The sequence below is a fragment of the Colossoma macropomum genome, unplaced genomic scaffold (genome assembly GCF_904425465.1).
Source record: "Colossoma macropomum unplaced genomic scaffold, Colossoma_macropomum, whole genome shotgun sequence".
Classification (NCBI taxonomy): Eukaryota; Metazoa; Chordata; class Actinopteri; order Characiformes; family Serrasalmidae; genus Colossoma; species Colossoma macropomum.
The window spans coordinates 3,378,829-3,398,779 of record NW_023494805.1 but is presented as its reverse complement, the minus strand read 5'-3'; the positions used below and the strand labels follow the sequence as shown (position 1 = coordinate 3,398,779).

At 41.3% G+C, this 19,951-nt stretch overlaps 1 protein-coding gene across 2 annotated transcripts in view; it reads right to left on the bottom strand.

The window, feature by feature from the left end:
- Positions 1-4,060: 4,060 nt before the first annotated feature.
- The window catches only part of greb1l (GREB1 like retinoic acid receptor coactivator), a 47,065-nt gene continuing 31,174 nt past the window's right edge, over positions 4,061-19,951 (bottom strand). For both annotated transcript variants that reach the window (XM_036596574.1, XM_036596575.1), the window contains exons 22-34: positions 19,690-19,943; positions 18,099-18,685; positions 17,619-17,721; positions 15,002-15,157; positions 14,304-14,446; positions 13,312-13,473; positions 12,362-12,566; positions 11,730-11,898; positions 10,743-10,946; positions 10,219-10,360; positions 8,383-8,586; positions 7,277-7,415; positions 4,061-6,416 (exon numbers count right to left, since the gene is read on the bottom strand). In XM_036596574.1, the coding sequence (XP_036452467.1) occupies positions 6,253-6,416; positions 7,277-7,415; positions 8,383-8,586; positions 10,219-10,360; positions 10,743-10,946; positions 11,730-11,898; positions 12,362-12,566; positions 13,312-13,473; positions 14,304-14,446; positions 15,002-15,157; positions 17,619-17,721; positions 18,099-18,685; positions 19,690-19,943 (2,632 nt within the window). In that variant the 3' untranslated portion in view covers positions 4,061-6,252. The remainder of the gene's footprint in view (positions 6,417-7,276; positions 7,416-8,382; positions 8,587-10,218; positions 10,361-10,742; positions 10,947-11,729; positions 11,899-12,361; positions 12,567-13,311; positions 13,474-14,303; positions 14,447-15,001; positions 15,158-17,618; positions 17,722-18,098; positions 18,686-19,689; positions 19,944-19,951) is intronic.

Sequence of the window (19,951 nt, the reverse complement as noted above, 5' to 3'; positions counted from 1 at the left end):
TCTGAGGGGTCAAATGTCATGGGCATGTTTTCTTAATAAGAAAACATTAATCTTGTTTTTGTACTGCTTTTGTTTAAATACAAATTAAACAGAATTCACTTATCGTTGTTTTCTGTTTTTGTGTGCATTTTACATACTGTCGCATCTTTTTCTGGAAATTGGGTTAGGACTTGGGTTAGTGTGCAACATAGAACGTCTGGATACAATCAGCAGATATATACATCTCACATTATTTAAAATGGCCACATCAAAGCAAAACCACATGGTGGATTATTAGTGCAGCTTCATGATGTGCAGCTCTTTTTGAAGAGTTTAATGCCTCCAAAAGCTCTTTTACATGAAATGGTTTTGAATACTCTGATATCTGAGACATTGTTTTACGATAGTTTTGAGAAGATTTTGGCATATTTTTTTTAATCTATTCATGGCACATGCAGGGCGCTGTGAGGCAAAATAGTCCCCAAAGAAAACTTAGTTTTCAGATTTTCTACTATTTTACCATCATCAACATTCCATATAAACTCAGAAGACTCGTGTAGGTTCACTGGTGGTTCTGGATAGTAAATAAAATGTCTATATTTGTGTTGTAGTCATGGCGACCCCTGGTTCCTATCACCACCACTGTAAAGACATCTGAACCATTTGACACCAAACCTCTCTGAATCTCTCTGATTACAGCTCACACACTGAATTACACAGAAACTTTGAAAATTCAACCAGGAGAACAACATTAAACACTAATCACAAACATTCAGAAATGATGCTGGAAAAATTGCAGGACTGGTGAAGAGGAAGCGCCAGCAGTGGTTTATATACCAGAGTCCAAAAACTAGTTTCAAGAGTTATGAGTGGGCAGAGCTGGAGCTGGTTTGAGCCATTTACAAGAGGGAGAGTCCACAGAGTGGGAGAGACTGGGACAAAGTTTATAATAGACTGTATAAACGCTTTATGAGTAGAAAGAGGAGGTTCATCTTCACTGCTTAGCAAACCAGAAAGTGGACTTTTATTTAAAGGTGGGGTCATGGAAACAGAGACGGATTGTGGTCTTATGAGGCCCCTGGCAAGGCAAGGTTATTTATATAGCACCTTAGCAACTTTACAAATGAGAAAATTCCAAACTCGTTGTCAGTAAACAGGCATAGGTCAGATCCAAAACAATCCAAAAATACAGAAAGACAAACATAATAAAGCAAGCAAACAAGATCAAAAAGCAGAGCAAAAAATCCAAAAAACACAGTCCGATACACAAAAGGCAATACAAGAAAAACACTCAGAGGAAAGAGGCAACAAAAGCCCAGGCTTTATATATACCAACTACTCTAGGTCACATGGAAAAACAAGACAGGTGCAGCATATTAGTACTCTGGTCAGGGGGACCGATGAGTGATTTTGGACGGTGAGTCGTCAGTCACATGATCTCCAAGGGAGTTCTGGGAGTTGGAGTTCACTACCTGGTCAGATCTGGATGGACGTGTGACACTAGCCAAATAATAAACAGATCAGGTTTCTTTATTTACAGTCGTATGCAAAGCAGACCTGAGGGCGATTTTCTAAGTGAACACACCCAACACATATTTCAGAAAATTTAGCCAGTGCAAAAGCTATGGATTTTTCCAAAATGTTAAACTCAGCAAATAAATAGAAACTGTGCACTAAAATCTGCAGAAAAATGCCATGTTTATGTGTGTTCTGTGTAGAGGATGTCACTGATATCCATTTAGAAAAACAACAAAATGTAATTTTAGCAAAGGTGTTTTTGCATATGACTGTATTTCGTTTGCACATATCGTTGCTGTCCAACGAAAAACAAGTATCTCCCCAAAATGGTGACTTTAGAGGGCAGGAGAGGGCAAAAAGGATTTTGTTCTAAGTGACTTTGGGGCATTTCTATTGGTCCATTCATCATGACATTTTCACACAACGTAAAGAAAGAAAAATAAAAATTGGAGATACGTTTTTTTTGGACAGTGACGATATTCAAGGGCTGTTCGTTCATCTGTTTATTTCAGCAACAGACTGACCCAAGTATTTGATCCCATTTGGCTCTTGAGGTCTGAGGCCCCCCAAGGCCCCTGGCAGTCAAGAGGCCCCTTATCCAGGCAGCGGTGTTACTCAAGTGTTGTTATCTAGACACTTGAACATGCGTAAAGAACTGCATGGACACACCAGATGGATATCAATGTCACTTTATTATTACATTCATAAGTTCCAACAACAAAAAAGAGAACATTTTTTATATGTCACGTTAACAAACCCACATCCAAACCAGCAGATCATGAGGTAGACCAGTTGATTAAACATTCAAACCGGTTTGGCGCTTCATGGGTTTGTATATGCACAGCAGACAGCGTTTCTGAAAAGATTGTGAGAAGCAAATTGCATAATTTATGTGCACATCTTACTATGTACAAACGGGACACATTCTAGGGGTCGTAATACGGGGTCTTCACATGGACATTTCATAGTATCTTTTCTCTTTTTTCTTCATTTAAATCAATACTGGTCCTAATTCATCTCATTCAAAGTCAGCCGATCCGACCGGTCGGCTACATAAAAGACTACTGACGTTTGGCCGACTTAGCCAACTGTATAGTGCAACTTCACAATTCTAACCCTTTTCACTTCAAGTTCTAGTACAACCACAACACAAACTCAGTTTCCATGGACGTGTGCAAAGACTTTCTGATGAATTTAAGGATGGCGAGTCCTTGACGTTAACGAGAACCCTCGTTACGATTATCAGTCCAAGACGCTCGTAGAATAAATAGCAATCCCTTCAAAAACGGGACCTGTTTCTTTTATTTTAAATAAAAAAATAGCCCAAACAAAACAACACTGGAGAGCAGGTTCTAAAAACAAACAAAAAAACAACGGTTCTCTTAGGTAGATTCTTTGTGCCTTGGAAAAGAAAGAGAGAATGCATTTTCATCAACACACATGGCTCGAAAAAGTGACCCCCCAAAAAGCGACAAAGATTTAATATATTAATATCAACGTTCCATAAACTTTAAACCCTTTTTAACATCCATAAACGCAAAAGGTCATCGCAAACCATCAACTCAGACGCGCCAGGAAGGCTACTTCACATTTTACATTTGGCTTTTCTGCTTTGGTTAACGCCACTTTACCCGGCTCGTCATCTCAGCTCGCTCATTTAAGGCAGCTACGTCGGGCAACCCTGTGCAATCCCAACGTTCCCATAGTTTAAAAAAAATCAGGAATGTCTGAGGATGAATAATCATTCCAGGAATCTCCAGCCTGGAGGCAGCGGAATACAATCTTCAGCTTCGGCGCTCGGCTTTAGTTAAGGAGAATCAGACGTAGCTAACGCTGACATAACCGTTACAGCCTACACTCTTAGAAAAGATGGTTCTTCAAGGGTTCTTTAGTGAAGGGGTTCTATATAAAACATGCTTTAATGGTTCTTTCCATGGTGAAATGGTTCTTCAGACTGATGGAGAATGTGTTGTATATGGTTCTGTATAGCACCAAAAAGGGTTCAATGTTGAGCTTGTAACAACAGAAGAACCCTATATTGATCCCTTTTCAAATCTGTTCTACAGAGTGGCAAATATATGGGTTCTTATGGTTCTTTGCATGGTGAAATTGTTCTTCAGATTGATAGAGAATGTGTTGTTTGTGGTTCCATATAGAAACTTTTACAAGCTTGAGATTGTAACAATGCAAGAACATTTTTTTGGTGCTATGTTGAACAATTTCATGCTTAAATGTTCTTTGCATGGTGAAATGGTTCTTCAGATTGATAGAGAACATGTTATATTTGGTTCTATATAGGGCCTTTTCGAAAACTAAATATAGCACCAAAAAGGTTCTGCTATTGTTACAAGCTTGACATTATAACAACGGAAGAACCCTTTTTGGTGCTATACAGAACCGATATTTTTGGTGGTCTATAGAACCATTAACAAAAAGGTTCTATATAGCATCAAAAAGGCTTCTGCTGTTGTTACAAGCTTGACACCGTAATGATGGAAGAACCCTTTTTGGTACTATATAGAACCTATATATTTGGTGCTCTATAGAACCATTTTCCCTTTTTGGTTCCTTACAGCACCGAAAAGGGTTCTTCTGTTGTTACAAGTTGGTGTCATAAAATTAGAAGAACCTTGTCTGGTGCTTTATAGAACCTATATATTTGGTGCTCTATAGAACCATTTTGAAAATGGTTCTTTATTGCACCAAAAAGGGTTCTGCTGTTGTTACAAGTTGGCATCATAACAATAGAAGAACCTTGTCTGGTGCTTTATAGAACCTATATATTTGGTGCTCTATAGAACCATTTTGAAAATGGTTCTTTATAGCACCTAAAGGGTTCTTCTGTTACAATTTGGCATCATAACAACAGAAGAACCTTGTTTGGTGCTATATAGAACCATATACAACACATTCTTCAAGCAAAGAACCATTAAAGCATGAAATGGTTCTAGGTAGAACTCATGTTTCTAAACAGAAGCATTCCCTTTACAAAAGAACCCTTGAAGAACCATCTTAAAGGACAGATGCATACAGTGGTGCACAGATATGAAGGCAGGGTCACCAAACGGCATCTGGATTCGTGCATATCAGGACTGGATTGGTAGATTTTTGATGCCACATTTTGAAAAGGCACAATGTGCAGTGGTTCTTTTTTGGCATTAAGAAACGATAAAAGACCAGTGCAGCCTCTTCTGCCAGAGAGGGGTTCCGCTCGGTGGCTAGTCTAGCACTGTAGCCAGTTCAACACTACATTTCCTGGCTGTAACTTCAAACTGTAAGAAATATCTGGTTCTGGTTCAGCAGCGTTTGGTCTGAAAAACTAATCAGCACGTGATGATACTTGGGCAGAAGGTTTGCGTCCCAGCGTCCAGCGGTTAAATGTGTCGGACAGGGAGGATGCGCTGGTATTTCAGTCATTGGGGCACATCTTATGGCTTGCGTTGTGTAACTCTTGGCTCTGTGGGTTAATTGTCCTTGATAGGTTTAGTTGGTAAAGCAATGCAATACAAACAGCAGTAGTAACAAAGTCCTTTTTTTGCCTTCTGACAAAAAAAAACCCTGAGAAAAGGTGTATGTCCACTAGGGGACATACGAGGGGCCACAAAAGGGGCCCCGGTTTACAATCATTTACAAAGACAAGTCTGTTCTTGGGTAATACAGCGACAATCATCGATAAGTACAATCTTCACATCTTCTTCTCAAAGTCGTTATGAAACACTGTCAAAGTTTTGTTGTCTTGCAGTGTCTTGAAGCAATAAAGGTGTGGTTATCTTCACTTTGTAGGCGACCTTCCGAGTCTCTCTGGCTCCGAGGTGTGTCCGAGGTAGTGTGTCCATCATGGGAGGCTGTTTAGAGTGTTGGGGAAAGAGTGATGAAGAGAAACGTCCAACAAACCACGTCTCGTCCTGAACAACTAGCGCTAACGCTGAACATTTCCACAGGTGGACAATCGTTGGTCAAGCGTTGGCTAAATGTTGCTCAATGTAGGGTGAAGGTGTCCAGGCTGATCCACAGTGGGCCCATCTGATCAAATGCTTTATCCAAGCTCCGCCCTTTTAGCATGGTGGCAAATTCTTGCCTGTTTACAACAGACACACCAGCATAACCCAGCTAGCATAGCACGTTAAATTGGGAATAATATTATGGGAATGATTTAACTGTAGTGTGCTACAGTTTCTCTTTAGGTTGAACAGTATTTTTGCCACCAATCTGGCACTGAATAAACTATCGTTCCAAGCGTTATTGTGGTACACGACAGTGTTAATGTGTGGCAATGCTAACATTGCTACAGGCACAACGTTACCGGTGTAAAGGGCTGATTAGAGGAGAGCTTTAGCAGCTGCAGCTCTTATTTAGGGTGGAAAAACGTCATGACGATGCTCTGTTTTAATATCATGTTGTAATACTGGACGCCCCTAAGCTTCAACAAAGAGACGTTCAGCCTCCGTTTCTCCCAAAAAAAAATCACACTTGAGGGCAAAAGTTGGGAAAAAACTGAGCACTTGACAGGACGTTCCGCTGACCGCTGTGGTTCCCTGCCGCTGCCTTAGACGTTGGCAGAATTTTTCGTAGGTGCTCCATTGAAAACAATGGAATATATGGTTGGCTGTTGATCATCTCATCCAGCAACAGTAACCATGAAGGAACACGTCTGTGGGCGGAGCTTGGATAGCAATTCAGTAAACACGTAAGAATCAGAATCTCCTGCTTGGTTGGAATGGCGAAGGGTGGGTCAGTTTGCCGTCGAGTTATCCGTCAAATATGCCGTCCGGTGAGGAGGTAGAGGGGTCGATCCTCGCTGCAGTTTGCCGTCTGGAACTCGTCCCGAAGGCGGAACTGCCACTCGTCCTCCAGCTCCAGGCGCACGATCGTCTGGCGCAGTGAGCTGCGGTCCTGAGAAACCACGCACAGCGTCGCACCTGCACACGATCAGCCAGCCAGGACAAAGACAGAGAGAGAGAGAGAGCGAGACGTGGTGAGAGGACAGTTCATAAACGTATAGGCTGAAAAAGTGATATAAGGTCTCGCCCTGAAACTTTTTGCAACGTCCTGTCGCCAGTTTGGATATGTGTCACGCCTACGTTACAGACTTGTGGCAGAAGTGACAGGACAGCGTGGAGAGGAACATTCAAACGGAACGCGCTCGGTTATGTTGGCTTCAGTGTGCTTATCAGGCAGCCATGCAGACTTCGCGATGCGTTTTTGAGAAGTTTGAACAAAAAGTACGGACAATTTGTGAATAACTGTTTTGTCTGGCTGTAAATTTGGGGGAGAGCCTTTATTCTTGTTGTTGTTAGCGGTGTAGCCGTTAGCATGCTAACTAGCAGGCTAGCAGAGTAAAGTGATGAAGTTGTCAGCAGTCACTGTTATACAGATAGACTAGTTTGTAACTTAAAGCTCAGCAAATCAAACGTTATAGTTGTGAAATATTAAGTATTTTAAATTGGTTTATAAAAGAGAAATGATTTCTGAGCAAGTTCTGCTGCTGATATCGACCCTCATGCTCACTCGACCCCACTTCTCTTACAAACTTCACTTGAGCTGCTAAAGTAATGAAATGGCCTTTAAAGTGCCGTCAGGGAGTTTTCCAAGGCCTTATGGCAAGAATTGTGCAAAAAAAGGGGGACAATGTCATATTTAAGTGAGTTCTCTGCAGAGGACGTGTTAATTTATTTTCACTTAGAACATCACCTTACAAACTTACATGTGACCAGGGTGCCAAAACTTTTGCACACAACTATATCTAATGTTAGAATGTGATATTTTCGAGGAGGCTCACCTTTCAGGAAGCGAAACTTCTTTAGAAGTCCGGACACCACAAACGAGTCACAAAGGTACAGCAGCAGCCCACTGAAGACCACCCCACTGTGGTCCAGATTAATGGAGTGCGGCCTGGAGCTCACGTAACACACACACACCTGAACACACACACACACACAGATACACAAACACAGTTAACAGCACTGTTCAGACCATTACAGCAAAAATATCAAATTCAATTTCATACAATGTAGACTGAAATATTATGACACAGAACCGGAAATACAAATATTTTATTTAATATTTCAAGTATTTTGTGCCAAAGATGTTATTAAATGATAAAAAATAAATGTACAATTTTTTTTTATTCATCTTTATTGCTTTGAGAGTCAAATATGAGACATTCTGGACATTAATTTTTTAGAACTTCATTCTGGATATTAATTTTATTAGCAAATTTATTAGAACTTCATTGTTGATATGAATTTTTTAGAACTTCGTTGTGGATGTTAATTTTATTAGAAATTTATTCTGGATGTTTATTTTTATTAGATTTATTCATTTTATTATAACCTAATTCTGGATGTTAATTGTATCAGAACTTAATTCCGTAAATTTTATTAGAAATCTTTTTTTGTAGCTTCGTTTCAGTGTACAGACTGCATGGATCTGTATGTTTACATACTACATCAAACTCTTACGTTTCAAAAAAATGAGGAAAATGAAGTTTTCCAACATCTGGGCCTCTTTTATTAGTTTTTCCTCTACTAATTATTTGAAATCTGTGAAATTGTACAGCACTTGAATACTAGAATCTATGTAAAGTTTTTATGTGCAACAAAACTGGTTTAATGTTGATTGATTTAATAATCATACATAGTAAATATAGTGTATATCACAGCTGTCAGAACAAAACATCGTTTCTGTCTTCTTTGCTCCAGAATTTGAAAACGTCAGCAGCTCTTTACAGCGTGTTAACATTTCATGATGAATGTACAAACAGAAATGCTCCAAAATTACTTGGAAAACAATCTTGTTCAATTCAAAGAGCAGAAAGTTTTTTCCTTCTCCTGTAAAGTCAGTGTTTTGGTCCCGACAGTGGACAGTGGCTGCGTTTGCTCTGACCTGAGGGCCGAGGTCCAGGTAGCTGTCTATAGCCAGTACGGGGTTGGAGGAGTTCTGGAAAGCCTGAGGGAAGAGGTGCTGACTGCAGCTCTGCAGGAACTTCTCCAGCAGCAGCTGAGCCGGCGCGTCCAGCACGGTGTTCTCACTGTCCGGCGCGCACACATACTGAGACGGGGGGATACGGGGGGACACGCTCTCCATAGACTGTGAACACGTACAGAAGATACAGAGAGAGATTAAACATATTAAACATTATAGCAAAGAGCAAAGTGCAGAAAATGATTATCATGTCTTTCGAAGGCTGAAGCAGGTCGCATTAATAATCTCTTACCGAAAGACAGAATACGACTGACATCACACTTGACACTGCCGACAACAGCACTCAGCAGCAGTAATGCCAACCAATTAGCACTCAGCAGCAGTAACACCAACCAATCAGCACTTAGTAGCAGTAATTCTAACCACTCAGCACTCAGTAGCAGTAATTCTAACTAATCAGCACTCAGTAGCAATAATGCCAACCAGTCAGCACTCAGTAGCAGTAATTCTAACCAATCAGCGCTCAGTAGCAGTAATGCTAACCAATCAGCACTCAGTAGCACTGATACCAACCAATCAACACTCAGTAGAGGCAATAATAACTAATCAGCACTTACTAACAGTAATGTGAACCACTCAGCACTCAGTAGCAGTAATTCTAACCACTCAGCACTCAGTAGCAGTAATTCTAACCACTCAGCACTCAGTAGCAGTAATGTTAACCTATCAGCACTCACTAGCAGTAATGCAAACCAATCAGTACTCAGTAGTAGTAATGCTAACCAATCAGCACTCAGTAGCAGTAATGTTAACCTATCAGCACTCACTAGCAGTAATGCAAACCAATCAGTACTCAGTAGTAGTAATGCTAACCAATCAGCACTCAGTAGCAGTAATGTTAACCTATCAGCACTCACTAGCAGTAATGCAAACCAATCAGCACTCACTAGCAGTAATGCTAACCAATCAGTACTCAGTAGCAGTAATGTTAACCTATCAGCACTCACTAGCAGTAATGCAAACCAATCAGCACTCACTAGCAGTAATGCTAACCAATCAGCACTCAGTAGCAGTAATGTTAACCAATCAGCACTCAGTAGCAGTGATGCTAACCAATCAGCACTCAGCAGCAGTAATGTTAACCTATCAGCACTCACTAGCAGTAATGCAAACCAATCAGCACTCAGTAGCAGTAATGCTAACCAATCAGTACTCAGTAGCAGTAATGTTAACCAATCAGTACTCAGTAGCAGTAATTCCGGTGTTCCACTGTCTAAAACCTGTTTGCTGTAGAAAAACAGAAAAATACTGATACTTTTTTTTTTATGAAATATATTATTCTATTTTCAGAAATAAGTGACGATCTCACACAATTTGTATAATTTTTGAGTTTTGCAGTCATGTTTTTGATATAAAGACAGAAATAAGTGTCCAGAATCCCCTTAAACTGGCTTTGGCCTATGCATATATATCTCTACAACAAAGGGGTGGGGCTTTTTCTGTTTACAACTCTAGCAACAAGCTGATTGGCTCTTTCCCTGTAATACAGCTGCCATGTTGAGTGTTACGAGCTTTCCCGTTAATTTTTTCCTCCTCTTATAATGTTGATTCTGCTATACAGCATGCAGTACAGGCTGGGTTTGGGGGGGGTGAACTGCACCCCCTGCTGGCTAGAGATGATCCTGAGATTAAATCATGTAAATAAGAATATGAGTGAAAAAAATACAATGCCTCAGTTTTCGTTCTGAGGTGGGGGAATGGTGGGATTATGGGGAGAGTAGTGGTAAGTTTGTTTACCGCGTGTTTGGGTTTGATCAGCATGGCTTTATGTCCGCCGGTGGTGATGTGTTTCTTCATGATGCTGAAGTGGTTGAAGCGACACAGCAGGAGACCACTGCTGTTCACCCGCAGGTTAAAGTCCACCTCCTCACACGTGTACCTACACAAAGGAACACATAAACACTGACTGTTAACCATGTTTCACTAAAACGTATTACAAATGAAATAACACATACGAACAAATACATATAAAACATATACAAACAGTAGAAGCCATATCGCCCCCTACGCTTCCTGTAGTGTATTACAGTCTGTCAGAGTGACTGTGTGGATCATATGAACATTATAGAGCTTTTTAAATGAAACAGTAGAAGCCATATCGCCCCCTACGCTTCCTGTAGTGTATTAGCAACAGTTGGTATGTACAAGCGTATTTGTGGGCGGAGCTTGGACAGATCAATGTCATGTATGTAAACTCATGAGGTCTGACACAAAGCTCCTCAAAAGTGTTTTTGTACTACAGTTTTCCTTGCTCTGCTCACCGGTTGAGGTCGTACTGCACGTTCTGCGTGAGGTCGACGTTGAGCAGGATGAAGTCGTGGAGGTGGCAGCGGCTGAACGTGGCTCCAGCGCTCGGGGTTTTACTGCTCCAACTCCGCACTCCACACATGGCATACTGACTCAGCTTAGGACTGCACTCCATATGGAGGAGCACTGACTTCAGAGAGACGTTCACCACCTCAGAGCTACAGAGAGACAGAGAGAGAGACAGAGAGAGAGAGAGAGAGAGAGAGAGAGAGAGAGAGAGAGAGAGAGAGAGAGATTAACCACCTTAGAGCTACAGAGACAGAGAGACATTCACCACCTCAGAGCTACAGAGAGAGAGAGAGAGAGACATTCACCTGTGCATTCACCCACTCATCCATCCAGCCGTCTCCATCCATCCATCCATCCATCCATCCATCCACAAACTAATTATAAATCCTTCCATCTATCTATCCTTCCATCCATCTCCATCTATCCCTCCCTTCATTCATTCATCCACCTAGGTATCTTAATTATCCATCCATCCCTATCCATCCATCCATATATTCATCCATTCATCCATCCAATTATCTATCCATCCATCCATCCTAATTATCCAACTATATATTCATCCGTTCATCCATCCAAATATCCATCCATCCTTCCATCCATCCATCCATCCATCCATCTGTTCATCTATCCAATAATCCATCCATCCATTCGTTCATCCATTCAATTATTCATCCATCCATCCTTCCATTCATCCATCCATTCATCTATCCAATTATCCATCCATCCATCCATTCATCCATCCGTTTATCCATCCAATTATCTATCCATCCATCCGTTCATCTATCCAATTATTCATCCATCCATCCATCCATCCATCCGTCCATCCATCCATCTCTTCCTCCATTTATTTCCTACATTCATTCACCCATCCATCGGTCCATCTCTCCCTCCATCACCTCTGTTCATCCATCCCTCCCAACCTCCCCCCGTACCCGTTGCCGTGGTGACCGGTTGTGTGCGTGTTCCACAGGACGCAGGAGTCGTCCATGATGAGAATGAAGGGCCAGACGTCCTGCCGGCGCGCGCCCTGCTCCTCCAGCCTGTTCCGCTCCAGCTCCAGGTTATGATACGACAGCTCCTTTATCATGAACCGCGCAGCACCTGACATACGCACAAGCCACAATAATCACGGTCATCTCTGATGCACAGTCACACATCAGATAACGGTCAGAGAAAAAGTATGAGTACGCCGCAGTTTCGTCATGATTTGGGTGAAAAATGAGTATCCATACAAGGAGACCCCACTGTCAATATACTTATTCAGTTATTCATAATTCTGATATGGATTTAACCCATTCCTACACTAATACATTCTCAAAATCCACTGTTTTGTTAGTCCACCTTATCAGAAAACCCTCCCTTGTGGCTCAAAACTAATTATGCAGCAACAGATGGACTGCAGTCTGTAACTCTACACCTCTACAGTGGCTCTATAATGTAGGTGGAGCTTATAATGTGGAAGGTGAGTACAAGGTAGGTGTTTCTATTAAAGTGGTAGTTACAGTGCGAAACTGGAAGTACGACTGATCTAGTAATGCTTTAATCTCGTCCTGTCAGTACCCACCCACTCCAGAGGTGTTGAAGACGGCAGGCAGCACCAGCAGGATGTGGTTGGGCCAGTACTTCCTGTAGAGGGGCATTTCGTGCTGTTTGACCACCAGAATGTGCAGGTGCTCTGCCCCCTCCATGGCGTGGTAGAGGTTCAACAGGCCGTGTTCCTGACGACCCGTGGTGGGAGTGAAGATAGGACTCTTCAGTGTGTCTGAATCCTGAGAGAGAGAGAGAGAGAGAGAGAGAGAGAGAGAGAGAGAGTTAGATAATCCATTGTGCTAATATGCTACAACTAACTAACTGGTTACTTTATTAGAAACACCTACCTTCTACTTCCATTAACTGGCCACTTTATTAGAAACATCTCCTACTTCCACTAACTGGCCACTTTGTTAGAAACACCTACCTCTTATTTCCACTAACTGGCCACTTTATTAGAAACACCTTCCTTGTACTTCCACTAAATGGCCACTTTATTAGAAACACCTAACTTATGCTTCCACTAACGGCCACTTTATTAGAAACACCTACCTTTTACTTCCACTAACTGGCCACTTTATTGGATACCCTGATCTCACAGCTCTACTATGTCCGGGTACAGTTACAGACTTTCGTCCATCTGCTGTTCCTCTACTTCATTCACCATTGGTCAGTTTCTGGCTACACACAGGTAGTTTTATTTTCCCTAAGCTTGTAATCTGTTCTAACACTTCAAAATTAGGTCAATTAAATCTCCACTTCCAGATGCATTTCCACACCCACATGACGCTGATATGTGAATACAGGGGGATATTACAGCAGTGGTTCTCAAACCAGTCCTCAGGAACCCTCAGATGGTCCACTTCTTTGCTCTCTCCATATGTGTTACAAGTTAGGTTGGAGCCAAAATCTGGATCATCTGAGGTTCCCTGATCAGTGCTGTGAGAATCACTGTATCCTCTGGTTGTGCTGTGGTGTTCTGACCTGGTCAGAGATCAGAGGCAGCCTCATGCTCTCCAGGTGGCGCCCCTGCTGGCTAAAGATGAAATGCCGCTCTTTGTTTTTCGGGATGACGAAGTGGAGCTGCACCTCCTCCCCCAGCATCGAGGAGCAGAAGGTGAACGCATGGAAAGTGCAGTCAGACAGCTGCACACACAGAACACACACACATCACATATGCATTCATGCATTCATATTATATATTGTATTTTTGACAAGTTTCAACTGATGACTGGAAAACACTGTAAAGGTTAAATGCACAGTAGTAATGTGACAGTGTTCATTTATAAATGATTTATAAAATATATATATATATATATATATATATATATATATATATATATATATATGCATACATGTATGAGCCAGGATCGAGTATGATTGTGAATGAGCCAATAAGGTTTGAGTATGAGTGTCAATGAGCCAATCAGGATTGAGCATGAGGGTGAGTGAGCCAATCAGAATTGAGCCTGAGGGTGAGTGAGCCAATCAGGTTTGAGTATGAGTGTTAATGAGCCAATCAGGATTGAGCATGAGGGTGAGTGAGCCAATCAGGATTGAGTATGAGGGTGAGTAAGCCAATCAGGTTGAGTATGAGTGTCAATGAGCCAATCAGGATTGAGTATGAGGGTGAGTGAGCCAATCAGGATTGAGTATGAGGGTGAGTAAGCCAATCAGGTTGAGTATGAGTGTCAATGAGCCAATCAGGATTGAGTATGAGGGTGAGTGAGCCAATCAGGATTGAGTATGAGGGTGAGTAAGCCAATCAGGTTGAGTATGAGTGTCAATGAGCCAATCAGGATTGAGTATGAGGGTGAGTGAGCCAATCAGGATTGAGTATGAGGGTGAGTAAGCCAATCAGGTTGAGTATGAGTGTCAATGAGCCAATCAGGATTGAGTATGAGGGTGAGTGAGCCAATCAGGATTGAGTATGAGTGTGAGTGAACCCATTAGGTTTGAGTATAGGTGTAACTCACAGGTCGGGCAGGTCCAGGCTCACTGTAATGATGGCACTGCTCGCAGTGGTGAAATGCATTGTGGGCTGCGAACTTGCTGAGCCTGATGGACACTGTGTTCCTCTTCATCTCTCCGCTCTCCTCACACTTCTCTCTCTTCACACCTTCACAACACAAACATAAACACATAAAGAAATAAAAATAAGTTAATAAGTGCACTAAATTCTGTACAGACAGGATCATTCAGACAGGGGCATTCCACTGGTTTTTCAAAAGTTTAAAATTTCTTTTTTAATAAACATTTAAAATTTAAACCAAGCCGTTCTGAGGGATCTGATGTGAAATGCTCAGGACTGTTCACAGTGGTGGTGATAGGAACCAGACGTCCACCTCTAAAAGCTCCCTCACAGAAAGTTATTCCATGGTTATGAATTCACTGCCTGATGCCTGAGACACTGTTTTACAGTGGGTTTAAGACGATTCTGGCCTTTTAAATATCCATCTTGGTGGAGGGATGCATGGAGGGTATTGTGAGGCAAAGCAGTCCTCAAAGAAAATGTACTGTTTCAGATTTAGCACTCTTTTACCATCATCATCATGTTGTAGTCATGGTGACCCCTGGTTCCTATCACCACCACTGTAGTCTGTAAGCTTCTCTATAAATAACCTTTTCACGTCAGATAACTCTGAATGACTGAGACGCTCAGGCTGAGATGTACCGTTCAGTCTCTGTGCACTCCTGTCTGAATACACCGCACTGCAGTGCCTGAATTTGGCGTCACGAGGGCAGGGGTCAAAGGTCATCTTCTGAATATCCTCCAGGTCAGGCCACTGCAGGCCACTGGACACTGGAGCCTCAGGATCCTCCACTACATCTGCAGGACATAAAGAGATAGGTCATTAGAGTTCCAGTCAGCAGCTCTGCAGTGCTGAAATCCAGCCCCTCAGTTGACAGTCATATAGATGTCTGACATAACAGACTAGCGCCTTATAACATCTACTGTTCCCAGTTTGTACACTCAGATTATGAACCCTCTAGTCTACATTCATGTATCTCATTATCCTTTTACTCACACCCACTGCTTTAGTCAGTTAGAGTGGATGAAGTGCCCACCTGACACATACATCTGAGAAATACATTACATTTTACAGAACAGAACGGAAAACAACAGAGGTGCACAGGATAAAACAGACTAGAATGGAATAGAATAAAATAGAGCAGCATAGAGTAGAATAGAATAGAATAGAATAGAATAGAATAGAATAGACCTGGGTAGCATCAAAATAGAATAGAATCCAATGTAGAATACCCTTAAACAGAGCATGACTGCATAAAGAACAGAATAGACTTGAACAAAATCAAAATAGAATAAAATCCAAAGTAGAATTGAACAGAGCACAAATGTACAGTACAGAATAGAATAGAATAGAATAGAGTAGTACTGAAAAGAACAGTAAAGAACTTATTTGAAATAAACCAAAACAGAATAGAAAAGAACAGAACAGAATATAGTAAAACACAACAGAACAGAATAGAATAAAACAAAATAGAGCAGAAAAAAACAAAAAAGAATTGAACAAACCAGAATAGAACTGAACAGAACAGAAAAGAATGAAACAGAACAGAATAGAACTGAACAGAATGGAATGAAACAGAACAAAACAAACAGAATAGAATAGAATGAAATAGAATCGAATCGAATCGAACAGAGCAGTAAAGAATTTATTTGAAATAAACCAAAACAGAATAGAAGAAAAAAAATCAGAATAATGGAGAGAACAGAAAAGAACAGAACAGAATAGAATAGAACAAAATAGAACAGTACAAAAAAGAGTGGAACTGAACAAACCAGAACAGAATAGAATAGAATAGAGCAGAACGGAATGGAATGGAACAGAATAGAACACGATAGAAGAGCAGAACCAAATCAGAACAGAATAGAACAGAACAGAATAGAATAGAGCAGAACGGTATAGAATGGAACAGAATAGAATAGAACAGAATAGAAGAGCAGAACCAAATCAAAACAGAATAGAATAGAACAGAATAGAAGAGCAGAACCAAATCAAAACAGAATAGAATAGAATAGAACAGAATAGAATAGAATAAAGCAGAACGGTATAGAATGGAACAGAATAGAATAGAACACAATAGAAGAGCAGAACCAAATCAAAATAGAATAGAATAGAATAGAATAGAATAAAATAGAATAGAGCAGAACGGTATAGAATGGAACAGAATAGAATAGAACAGAATAGAATAGAATAAAGCAGAACGGTATAGAATGGAACAGAATAGAATAGAACAGAATAGAAGAGCAGAACCAAATCAAAACAGAATAGAATAGAACAGAATAGAATAGAATAGAGCAGAATGGTATAGAATGGAACAGAATAGAATAGAACAGAATAGAATAGAATAAAGCAGAACGGTATAGAATGGAACAGAATAGAATAGAATAGAATAGAATAGAATAGAGCAGAACAGTATAGAATGGAACAGAATAGAATAGAACAGAATAGAAGAGCAGAACCAAATCAAAACAGAATAGAATAGAATAGAATAAAATAGAATAGAGCAGAACGGTATAGAATGGAACAGAATAGAATAGAACAGAATAGAAGAGCAGAACCAAATCAAAATAGAATAGAATAGAATAGAATAAAGCAGAACGGTGTATAATGGAACAGAATAGAATAGAATAGAACAGAATAGAAGAGCAGAACCAAATCAAAACAGAATAGAATAGAATAGAATAGAGCAGAACAGTATAGAATGGAACAGAATAGAATAGAACAGAATAGAATAGAATAAAGCAGAACAGTATATAATGGAACAGAATAGAATAGAATAGAATAGAACAGAATAGAAGAGCAGAACCAAATCAAAACAGAATATAACAGAATAGAATAGAATAGAATAGAGCAGAACGGTATAGAATGGAACAGAATAGAATAGAATAAAGCAGAACGGTATATAATGGAACAGAATAGAATAGAATAGAACAGAATAGAATAGAATAAAGCAGAACGGTATATAATGGAACAGAATAGAATAGAATAGAACAGAATAGAATAGAATAGAGCAGAATGGTATAGAATGGAACAGAATAGAATAGAATAGAATGGAACAGAATAGAATAGAATAGATCAGAACAGAATAGAATAGAATAGAGCAGAACGGTATAGAATGGAACAGAATAGAATAGAACACAATAGAAGAGCAGAACCAAATCAGAACAGAATAGAAAAGAATAGAATTGAACCCAATAAAAGAGCAGAACTAAAACAGAACAGAACTGAAAGGAACAGAACAGAGTGGAGTTGCTCCCTCACCCTCCTCTATCTCCTCTTCGTCGTACACGTCCACCTCCAGCAGGCGGATGAGCATCCGGAACAGGATCCGCAGAAACTGCAGGTACGCACCTGTCTTACCCACCTACAGCACACAGACACACACACAGACCCACACAGAGTGTCTGAGACGGGGACTGTCCTCAACAACACAGGACACACTCACATTTCTACACATTTTGAATAAGGCACAATACAAATAAGCCCATCAGATGAGAGCTCATTTACATACATTTGTATGCAAAGCTTTGGGCACCTACGATTTTCACTTAGAAAATCAATGAAATATATAATTTGACCTTTTGATTGTGACTGTATATCAGTCTTAAAGGCACAGTAACTAAATGAGCCTGTTTAAGCCTGAGGGATAAAGACAGGTTGGAAAATAGTTGTGTAGAAATTAATTCCAGCTGTTTTCGGTATATAAACCCACACAAGCGTGAGAAATGTTGTGGTTCTGACCTGCGGCGGTCCACTCAGCAGGAGCCTCCTGGGATGGACAGTACCAGGTCCGTTATAATCTGCATGTTGCGGCCGCGCGGTCGTCCACTGCCGATAGTACTGTGATTGTTCGATCGGGCCCAGGTGGTTCGGTACAGGTGGTCTGAGGGGTACGGACCAGGCTAAATCTCCGTGGGGGAGGAGGGAGCCCGAGCTGGGATGACCCACCGCCTCCGGGGCCAGCAGTCTGTACGCAGCCTGAGACAGCACCACCGTCCGAGGGAAAACCCGCAGCTTACGGGCAGTCTGGGTGGACTGGGTGGGTCTCTGAGCTCCGGGAGAGGCAGAGGAGGAGGAGGAGGAGGAGGAAGAGGAAGAGGAGGAAGAAGAGGAGGATGAAGAGGAGAACGAGGGAAGAGCTGAGGAGGAGGAGGAGGTGGGGAGGCCTTGAGAGTCACACTCCTGTTTGAGGTGGTGAGGGGAGGTGCTGGAGTCTGTGAAGACACTGTTACTGCCTGCTTCAGTTTGGGAGGAGGCGGAGCAAGGGAAAGGTTTGTGGGAGGAGTCAGGAACACCAGAGGAGCTGACGTTGTTTTCTGTGAGGGAGCCTGGAGGGAGAGAGAGAGAGACAGAGAGAGAGCGAGAGAGAGAGAGAGTGAATTTAATTTAATGTCAGTTAATGACCGTGCTACTCACTGGTGTTCCTTGTTAGTGATCTTGTTTTTTAGTGATCTGCTTTGTGAGTGATGAGATTCATTAGTGATCTGGTTCATTATTGATCTGGTATGTTAGTGGTCTGGTTTGTTAGTGATGAGATTCATTAGTGATCTGGTTTGTTAGGGTTGAGGTTCATTAGTGATCTGGTTTGTTATTGATCTGGTTTATTAGCGATCAGGTTCGTTAGTGATCTGGCATGTTAGTGGTCTGGTTTGTTAGTGACAAGGTTTGTTACTGATCTACTTTGTTAGTGAGGAGGTTTGTTAGTGATCTGGTTTGTTAGTGATCTAGTTTGTTAGTGAGGAGGTTTGTTAGTGATCTACTTTGTTAGTGATGAGGTTTATTAGTAAAGAGGTTTGTTAGTGATCTAGTTTGTTGTTGATGAGGTTTATTAGTAAAGAGGTTTGTTAGTGATCTGGTTTGTTAGTGATCTGGTTTGTTAGTAAAGAGGTTTGTTAGTGATCTAGTTTGTTAGTGATGAGGTTTATTAGTAAAGAGGTTTGTTAGTGATCTGGTTTGTTAGTGATCTGGTTTGTTAGTGATCTGGTTTGTTAGTAAAGAGGTTTGTTAGTGATCTAGTTTGTTAGTGATCTAGTTTGTTAGTGAGGAGGTTTGTTAGTGATCTAGTTTGTTGTTGATGAGGTTTATTAGTAAAGAGGTTTGTTAGTGATCTGGTTTGTTAGTGATGAGGTTTATTAGTAAAGAGGTTTGTTAGTGATCTAGTTAGTGATTTTGTTTATTAATGATCTAGCTTGTAAGTGTCTCAGCTCATTAGTGATCTGATTTGTTAGTAATCAGGCTCGTTAGTGATCTGGCTCGTTAGTGACCTGGCTCGTTAGTGATCTGATTTGTTAGTGATCTTGCTCAGTAGTGATCTTTCTCGTTAGTGTCTCACCGGACGCTCTGGTGGTGGTGCTGCCGTTGCTCGGCGGTCTCTCCAGCTCCATCTGCAGGTCGTCTGGCTCTGCACTTCGGTCTTCCTCGTCTTCATCTTCCTCTCTCCGCTCCTCCTCCCGGCCTGCGGTTGCCATGGCATCAGGAATCACCCTGCGGGTGACATATGAGCAGGCCACACCCACTTCCTGCTCCAGGGCCGTGCGGGTCTGGTAGCTGGAGTCAATCAGACGCAGGTCGCAGTACTTCAGAGACCTGGAGGA